Below are 9,798 nucleotides of genomic sequence, written 5' to 3' on the forward strand. Positions count from 1 at the left end.
AATTACTGTGGGTTCATTATTAAATATTTATATACATTGCATGATTTAATTAGCACAAACACAAGATCTAAGCATAGCTAAATCTGTAAAACCCGTACCTAATATTATAAATTTGCCCCGGATTCGAGTGTGATTATATATTAGTACTGATTTGTGTGAATTAGTGAGACCTAACTCATTATTAGCATGTGATAGATATTTTCTCTCTACAACTAAAATGCCAACAACCCTATTTTCACTGGTTAGTAGAAAATAATGCTAAATGTACGTATTATGCTTTTTTGAATACGTGGAGAAGAAAAGAGGTTATCGACATTCCATTTCTTTTGGGTCATCTAGTCATTGAGAAATCGTTGTACCTAGTATATTGTTGAAGTTAGTTTCAAACTTGAACACTGGTATAAAACAACAGATGAAAAGATGTGTTTTTCAAACTTTAGTCAAGATTATATTGGTATTTTGTAATCTATTTTAGGGTAGTAATTAATAATTAAATTTCTTACTGCAGTGTGAAAAAAATAGGAAAAAAAAAAAAAAAGAATACTCCATAAAGTATGAAGACGGAACAAGTTTGACCATCAATAACAATTTCAAGAAACCTCTTGTCATGCTTATCACATATGGCTCCAGATCGCCGCCATTGATACTCACAACTCTCTCCCAAATATCGGGACTTTGTGTTTTGACGAAAGAGTTGTAGAGGGGTATAATAGGGTGGGGGGAATAATTTTGTGGGTCGGTCGGGTCAAAGTGATGGGCATGGGTAATTTTAATTGATTTGGGCTTTTCCATCCATTGAGGGGTATATTTGTATATTTTGGCTAACAGAGGGGTATATTTGTTTATTTTGGCTAACGGAGGGCAAATTTAACCAATAAACTAAAGTAAAGGGGTATATTTGACCCTTTTCCCTTTTTTTTTTTATCTACGAGTTAATATTTTCTTAAGAGGTGTGCAAATGGCTAAGTGGATACTCTTTTTTATCCGGAGGGAGTACTAATTTTTTTTTTAAAAAAAAAAAAAAAAAAGGACAAGCGGTCTCTTCGTTTGAGATCTGCGAATAGTTCTATCTCGAATGCATATACCTAAAGAATTGTCTTAATTATTCTCCTATGCCTTAGTTTCTTTTATGTGCCTTAAATTTGTTTAATTAGTATAGAAGTTTCTTTTGTTATGAGAGTATCAACCTTACAGTTTCTACTTTTATCTCCTTGCCACTACAAGCAATAATTCATGTATCAAAGAGGATGATACTCAACAGCTTGCTATACCTTACTTTCTTAAAATATGCCCATCTTTTTATGTTTTATTTTAAGTTTATCTTCATTTTTCTTTTTCAGTGCTCAAATTGAAACTATGAAAGTTGGGCATTACCAACTCAGCAAGCGAAATCGATGGTTTCTTGATTATAACCAATTAAGAGTCGAAGATTTAGTTGGTTATATGTGAAACTTCAGCATAAATAGTAAAATGGAGTTTCAAACGTTTGAATGTGAAATCCAGCGTAGTACAATAGAGGTTGGTACTTTTGCAAATGAAACTCCGTGTGTTGGAGTTCGGAAGCTCTCTACATGTAAAATTACTTCGCAATTTTTCTAACTTCATTTTTATCAACTCTCAAGCAACAAAATCTTTTATAAATGTGTTTCTCGCGCGTGTGCTTGTGTTTTGTTAGCTATGTTTCATTATATATATATATATATATATATAATTGCATGCTTTTCGAAGTCGAGTGTTTGTCGCCTAATAGACGAGGTTGTGTTGACTCATTCACTGATTCACATATTGCATGTCGCAGAGCTTTGGCTGTGGAAAGAGAGCTAAAAAAGCAGATCTCAGAATGGAAATTTATAGAGTTTTAACGTGAATACTGATCACTTTTTTAACTTGACGTTTCGTTTTAGTGAGAACTACTTGTAAAATTTTGAAACTCATCAAAATATGTTGGACTTTCATAACTATGGAGTTTTCTAACTCTAGCACGATGTGTTGGACCGTCACTTGTAAAAGTTTCAAATAGAGTTTTCTTGTGTTTTAGATAGATAAGAATATTTTTGTTCAAATATTTTTACCGTATTAAAAAGTGGATACATATCCATTTCATTTTTTTGCGCCGATTGGCCTTCTTTTGGGGTGGTTTTTAATTTTTGGCCCTCAAATTGATGGTCTTTTAATTTTTGTGCTGGCCGAAAATATCCTGAGGTTCTGGGTTCTAATCCTGGCTCAGTTAAAAAGAAAATCGCAAGGCAAGACTTTTGCAAAAAGTCTGTCTTATGCGGCAAACTTTGCCTTAAGGCATAACTAAAAATTTGCCGTCTCCGGCATAGGGTCTATGTCGTCCGAATAGAATGAACCTATGCCTTTTGAAAATATTATTATTTTTTACTCCACTGGGTTTCAGAACTTCGGGTATTGTCGGCCCCTTTTTTAAGTGAAGGACAAAAATTAAAGATCAGAGATTTGAGGGACCAAAAATTAAAGACCCGTCTATATGTGAAGGCCAATCGTGCAAATTGCCCTATCCATTTCTCACAAATTGTACAACCAATGACGGGATCTTCACCCAAACAGTAAGGCCCATACCATAGTGGGCCAGAGCTATAGATCAATATATTTGGTAGTAGAACATTTTCAAATGTAACACCATAATATTTTGGTTCGTTCATATTGACCATCTTATTCCTTCTATGATTTCATTTGTTATGTGGATTTGGCATCCAACGTATTGATTGTGATTTGTGAGTCTTTAGAAAAGTTATGAAGGAATAACCTGTTTAGATATTTGACTCCAATCTTGTGTATACAGGTACTTTTAAGTTAAAATATTTTTCTAAAATAGTCGTCGAGTGAAATATAGAGTATGCTGTAATCCTTTATTTGTTCAATTTTGCGCTCCTTTAAACTGTGAAACAAAAATTATATATTCTGGAATCCACACAAGTTGCACAAAGTTATTATGTTTCACAGTCAATTCAAATAAACAGATTTAAGATTCACATACGTTTATACTAAGAGCATACCTTCAAAAAAAAAAAAAATAGCACTAGTATGATTAAGCACAAGTGTTATTTTTCCCTCCACTAATCTAAAATCTTGATCCACCATAATAGGAACCAATTACACATAACATGCTTGTTCCATCAACAAAATAATATTCTTTTTAAGTAAAAAAAGAAAGAATTAAAGCAAAGAGAGAATGGAGTTAATTAGAAGAAGAAAAGCACCTGAAAATGAAAATCCTCCACTTGTACTTGACGATGTTGTTGATAAGAAAACTAAAAAGATTAAAAACAAGCAGAAATGGACATGTATAGACAGTTGTTGTTGGTTTGTTGGATGCATATGCACTGTATGGTGGATTTTGTTATTTTCATACAATGTTATGCCAACATCGTTCCCACAGTATGTAACAGAGGCGATTAATGGGCCAGTAGCTGATCCTCCAGGTGTCAAGTTACGAAACGAAGGGCTAAAGGCTAAACATCCCGTTGTTTTTGTTCCTGGTATTGTCACTTGTGGGCTTGAGCTATGGGAAGGACATCAATGTGCTGAAGGATTGTTTCGGAAGCGGCTATGGGGTGGCACTTTTGGAGAAGTGTATAAACGGTATGCTACTTTCTCTTGTGTTTTAATTACATTCACTTCATTTGTCTCAATAGTACCAAATGTGGATTCATGATTTGAAGTTTATAGGTTTCTTAGGGAGAGGTGGAGCTAGGATGTTTAGTTTATGGGTTCTGAACCAAAATCTCGGTTGCTTATTGAATTCTGAATAGATTATTTATATATATTCAAAGAATTTTATACAAAATATGCCGCTTGAGTAAAGTTACTAGGTTATGTTGAACCGGTAACTCTAATGGTGGTTGCACCCCTGTTCTACCAAGACCTCAAGTTAATATACAATAATAATTAAGCCCACAGTCAAATATTTATACATATTTGAAGGAGTTTTTAATACACACACATATATATATATATACTCCGTATGGGCAAAAACTACTGGTTTTGTTGAACCCGTAGGTTGTACTCTAAATCCGCCATTGAATAGTACCATCCATTAAGAGTTAAATATGCGTGAAAATTGTGAAAAGTTGCTTTTAATGTTCATATGTTTGTGTGATGGTTAACAGACCATTGTGTTGGGCGGAACACATGTCATTGGACAATGAATCTGGGTTGGATCCTCCAGGAATTAGAGTTAGGCCAGTTGCTGGACTTGTTGCTGCAGATTACTTCGCACCGGGATATTTTGTGTGGGCAGTTTTGATTGCTAATTTGGCCCGAATAGGATATGAGGAGAAAACGATGTATATGGCTGCATATGACTGGAGGCTTTCATTTCAGAATACTGAGGTATAACTGTAATACTTTCGTTGTTGTTTCCTTAATCAACTTAATAGATTGTAACGATAAAATCGATTCATTTCATCAGGTGCGTGACCAGACATTAAGCCAGATAAAAAGCAATATAGAACTGATGGTTGCAACTAATGGGGGCAATAAGGCAGTAATTGTTCCACACTCTATGGGGTCCATTTACTTTTTGCATTTCATGAAATGGGTGGAGGCACCTACTCCAATGGGTGGTGGGGGTGGTCCTGATTGGTGTGCCAAGCATATTAAAGCAGTGATGAATATTGGTGGGCCGTTTCTAGGTGTTCCTAAAGCATTAGCTGCACTTTTCTCAGCTGAAGCACGAGATATCGCCGTTGCAAGGTAAAATTAGTTCCTGTGGATATTTTCTAGTTGACAACCAATTAAAGAAAGAGTACAGATGCTGTAGAGCTGACTCATTTCTTGGTATAAATTCCCACAAGCTCACACCTAAAAAGGAAAGAAAGAAATATAAGTCCTTGAGTGCTTTCGGGCTTAATCTGTTCCTTATTCTTTAGTAGTTCTCCTTCATTGCTAATTCACCTAAATGTCAGGGCTATTGCACCAGTTGTTATGGACAAGGATTTATTTCGTATTCAAACACTACCGCATTTAATGAAGATGCTGCGAACATGGGATTCAACCATGTCTATGATACCAAAAGGAGGAGAGACAATCTGGGGTGGTCTTGACTGGTCACCTGAAGAAGGCTATTCTCCTCGTAAAAGAAAGCTAAGGAACAACACTAGTCAGATGTCAAGCCATCGTGATAATCAAACTATAGAATCCAAAGGAAAATATGCTAATTATGGAAGGATGATAGCATTTGGAAAGGATGCAGCACAGAAACATTCATCAGATCTTAAGAGGATTGACTTCAGAGTAATGCTAATCAGAAACCAAATGCTCCTTATTTTTTGTTCTGTACATATTTCCATGCTCTCTTCTTTTTGTTTCAACCTTGATTCCATTGTGGGTTGTTTGAAAATTATGCATGACAATTTTAAGGACACCTTGCAAAGTAGAACTTTTAAGGCTCAAAACAAACAAGAAAGAACATCAATAAATTAATTATATGTGAATTAGCACTTTGACAGGAAGTTCTTCTTCTGGTTTCTAATTTTTATGCTTGAGAAAGAGATTTGTGAGGCATAGCTTTGGTAGAGCGGTCATCTAACATTAGATTTCTACTATGGGATTGCCAAAGATGATTTGGATGCCTTGTCATTGTTAGGCACATTGAATGCATCATGCATGGTTGCCTATCTTAAAACCCAAGCATATGTGCTGGGTGTTATGTAGGTTTAGGATATGAGAGGGAAGGAAATTAAGTCTAACTATATACCGAAAGTGCGTAATGTCTTAGTATTTTAAAATTTCTATACCAGACATTCTTTTTCCAGTTACTTCCATAGGTAACCTCAAGAAGCTGCAATTGTTTTTGCCACCCTTCTTCAGCAGGTCCTTCTTTGAGGCCCTTGAATTCGACTACTCAAGATGTCCATGCATAGCTTGGGGTCTTTCTAGCTGCCCATAGCTTATGAAGAAGTTAGTGATGATAGTTGATGCTCTGGACAGCATCCATTAAAATCAACTTCCATGGTAGGGCAGTCCCTACCGTGGTTCTTTCAAGAAGTGATAGATGTAACAAAAATACTTTTTGTCCACCACTGAACTTGTTCGACATGTTGAGTGACTTATTCATGCTTGAACTGAAAGAGTTGTCTAGGGACTAGGATACAGAAGCAGGTCAAGGGCTTGAAAATGACTTGGTATAACGATTAGCACTGTCTGCTTGTGTACCTTCTTATTTTTCTTGCTAAGTGCCTTCACCTCCTTTCAAAGCATTTTTTTCACCTTTCATGCACGTGGCAGCTTTTGACTGAACAACTTTGCAATTGGAAAACCATTATGTCATTCTGATCATACTTATTCTTTGTTAACCTTTTTCTAAAGTTGGAATGTTAATACTTACATTATGACCAAGATGAACTAAATATATTTGATTCTAGCAAGTACGGTCACCTCAAGTTTCCTAAAAATGGCATTTTGTCTTATATAGTTTCTTTCTTAAATTTCACCTATCTTGTACATAATGTTTTAAACTTTTCATTATTTTCAATGAGGTACTCCATAAATTTGCCCACCCATCTCGTATGATAGATTTATTGTGGTCTAAAGAGACTAAAACTAGGAAATTTCTTGGAAAAACCAGTAAATTTTTTGGACTTGTGTTGAAGAGCGGATTATCATGTACATAATGCGCTCTTCTTCTTTTTTTTTAAATTAAAAAAAGAGAGCGTTTGACTGAAAATTACAAAGAAGTAGGCAAGCAAAACATTATATGTACTGTTAGGTAAAATGAATAGAAAACAGGACCATGTTGCTACTAAGCGAAGAGAAGAATATATGACGAAAGATTTCAGTTTTTTAGCAATGGCAGTATGCATAGCCCACAAATACACGGTATACTCTAGGATATTGCCTCCTTAATCTTCTACTGAGTGACATATATGTTAAATCATTGATGAAAAGGAAAGCCCCTACTGCCCGATATGACTAGAAAAGCAGATTTCATTAAAGGGGCTTAAATATGCTTTGTTGATGAATGAGCTTCTTCATCGAATATCTGTTGCTTATCAGTGAAACTATGTCAAGGAGTGAGAGGGTTCAACACTTAACCTTCACCCATTATCATCTATCATAACTTTTCTAGAAATGTTTAAAGTTTGCAAACATAAGTGGAAATGCTAGAGTTTAGATCATTATACAACCAAGAAACACATATTAAAGAGAACTAACTAAAAAAATTCAACAAAAACACATATATAGTACCATAGGCATTAACCAAATAGCATCTAAGATGAATAATATATGATGTGTCAATCAACGTCCTTCCATGGGCTGAGTTCCTAAGCTTATTATACCAAGTTTTAATACTTTTGGCATGTCAATTTGTGCCTTGATCTCTTGTATGTACAAGCTTTGCGGGATTATCTCTTTGCCACTCACTTCTTGTTGTCTGGAAGTAGCTAATTTCTGTTTATATGCAGGGTGCAGTGAAGGGCACTAATATCACAAATAACACATGCGATGTGTGGACCGAGTACTATGACATGGGTGTTGGTGGTATAAAAGCAGTCGAAGAATACAAGGTTTATACAGCTGGAGATATTTTGGATTTACTCCACTTTGTTGCACCAAAGATGATGGCTCGTGGAGGTGCTCATTTTTCATATGGGATAGCTGAAGATTTGGATGATCCAATGTATTCCCACTACAAATACTGGTCAAATCCATTGGAAACCAAGTGAGCACTTCCATTAGGACTTTGTCTCCATATTATTTTGGTTCGTAGTCTTTGTATAGAGGATTCCTCGTCACTTGATATTGGTGGAGAAAAGATCGTTCATCTTCTTATCCTTTTCCCTCGACATTTATGTGCAAAAGAAATCATAGTCTCTTTTGGAGAAAATTTTAGCCTTTTCATGTGGGGGTGCACTTTGTCAATCTGCTAGTATTTTCAAACAGTTTTGCTATAAACTATGTGCATGACCCTTTCAGTTTTTCCTCTACATGTTACATCTAATAACAATCCTTGTTATCTTTTACAGAAATTTTCTGAACATAAAAATCTCCATCATTGGCGAATAAATGGGGCAAATAAAGACTGTTGTTTGACACTTTTTCTTGCTCTTCAGCTGTTACATGTTACTCCTATCTCTTGAACTAAGAAATGAAAAAGATTCCATCTTTAACTGCTCTATTAGATCCTTTTACCCTCTTGTGGCTTATGGAAATAATATGAATTCCTAGTTTAGCAGCTCCTTTTTCCTCTTAAAGTTCTCAGCAAAATTGATTCAAATTGGATGATCTGTAAGAAACAGGCTTTCGATTTTCTGAGATTCATTTTATATTTACATTATTAACCCTGCAGGTTACCAAATGCTCCTGATATGGAGATCTATTCAATGTATGGAGTCGGCATTCCAACTGAAAGAGCTTATGTTTACAAGCAGACACCAATAGCACAATGTCATATTCCATTCCAGATTGAAACTTCAGCTGATGAAGGGAATGAAGGTTGCTTGAAGAATGGTGTTTTCACTGTTGATGGCGATGAGACAGTGCCTATTTTAAGTGCAGGCTTCATGTGTGCAAAAGGATGGCGTGGGAGAACTAGATATAATCCTTCGGGAATCAAAACTTATTTAAGGGAGTATGATCATGCTCCTCCCGCTAACCTTCTTGAGGGCCGTGGTACCCAGAGTGGAGCCCATGTTGATATAATGGGAAATTTTGCTTTGATTGAAGATATTATGAGAGTTGCAGCTGGTGCTACTGGCAAAGACTTGGGAGGTGATCGAGTTCACTCGGATATCATCAAGTGGTCTGAGAAGATAAATTTACGTCTTTAGGGGAACTTTGGTTGCACTGCTTTCTCTTATATAGTGACTTGACTCAACGGTTAGAATATCACTTTCATATTTATGTGATGGTGATCATTTTTTTGTCTATAAGTTTCGTCATTTCAAGATGCCTGCTTCATGTATATAATCACGAATTGATATGCTGATATGCATTCGTCTGAAAGCCACACAAACACCTCCTGTCAATTACATCACTTGGTGAGGTACTCCTATGAATTATGGAATCATGTCAAAATCATGAATTTTGTGGATCTACCACTGACGTTTGGAGAGCCTAGCAACGCTTTCTTTTATCTGACTAAGTAGACTACATCCATCCCAGATAGAAAGCAGGATGCTTTGTGCATCTCCAGCCGTAATATGTCAAAGGAGCTTGATATTGTAACATCATAGTTTTTCAAAGATTTTGCATTTGAAATGTGTAGTTACACGAACTTGTGGAATAGCTACTTAGCTGTTAACAGATTTAAATGCTTTCTCATTTGAGGTAGGTAGGTCTCACTGTAATTATAACAAAATGCCAGCATGTTTACCACTAGGGAGATCTGAATCTCAGTTCTTCATGTTCTTGTGTCCTATCGCCTCAGCCTTAATAATTAGATGTCCCTCATTTGCAACAATGGTATTGGTCATGTAAGTTCCTTTTTCAGTTTTATTTACATGCTTAGTATCATAAGTAGACGCTGGAAGGAAAAAACTGAAAAAAGGAAATAGCTTATGAAAAATGATTGGACAGAGAGGAGCTCTGACGTATGGGTGTGGGAATCAGATGGTTGTGCTTGACAACAATAGTTTGAAAAGCATCACTAAAGGAATCTGTGAAGCTCATTGGATTCTTTGCCCAATAGGGTAGATAGATAAAGTTTGATATCTATGCACTGCTCTAATAGTTTCTTTTAACATGAGACCAATTAAAATGTCATTACAGGTAATTATGCATAATAAGAGGATTAATAACTTTGAAAAAATAAAGGAGATAACCTTTATAACA

The 9,798-nt window shown here is 35.7% G+C and overlaps 1 protein-coding gene across 1 annotated transcript; it reads left to right on the forward strand.

The window, feature by feature from the left end:
• Positions 1–3,185: 3,185 nt before the first annotated feature.
• On the forward strand, positions 3,186–9,408 carry LOC132618405 (phospholipid:diacylglycerol acyltransferase 1-like). The gene is made up of 6 exons (XM_060333495.1): positions 3,186–3,606; positions 4,134–4,356; positions 4,436–4,719; positions 4,932–5,259; positions 7,431–7,687; positions 8,315–9,408. The coding sequence occupies exons 1-6, from the start codon at positions 3,197–3,199 to the stop codon at positions 8,793–8,795; spliced, it is 1,983 nt and encodes a 660-aa protein (XP_060189478.1). The 5' UTR covers positions 3,186–3,196; the 3' UTR covers positions 8,796–9,408.
• The last annotated feature ends 390 nt before the right edge of the window (positions 9,409–9,798 follow it).

The sequence above is a fragment of the Lycium barbarum genome, chromosome 1 (assembly GCF_019175385.1).
Source record: "Lycium barbarum isolate Lr01 chromosome 1, ASM1917538v2, whole genome shotgun sequence".
NCBI classification, from domain to species: domain Eukaryota; kingdom Viridiplantae; phylum Streptophyta; class Magnoliopsida; order Solanales; family Solanaceae; genus Lycium; species Lycium barbarum.

Bases quoted from the DNA above. Each gene is read 5' to 3' on its own strand.
- LOC132618405 (XM_060333495.1), top strand. From the start codon at position 3,197: ATGGAGTTAATTAGAAGAAGAAAAGCACCTGAAAATGAAAATCCTCCA. The intron at 4,357-4,435 runs GTATAACTGTAA...TCATTTCATCAG, and splicing joins TTTCATTTCAGAATACTGAG to GTGCGTGACCAGACATTAAG. The intron at 4,720-4,931 runs GTAAAATTAGTT...CCTAAATGTCAG, and splicing joins CGAGATATCGCCGTTGCAAG to GGCTATTGCACCAGTTGTTA.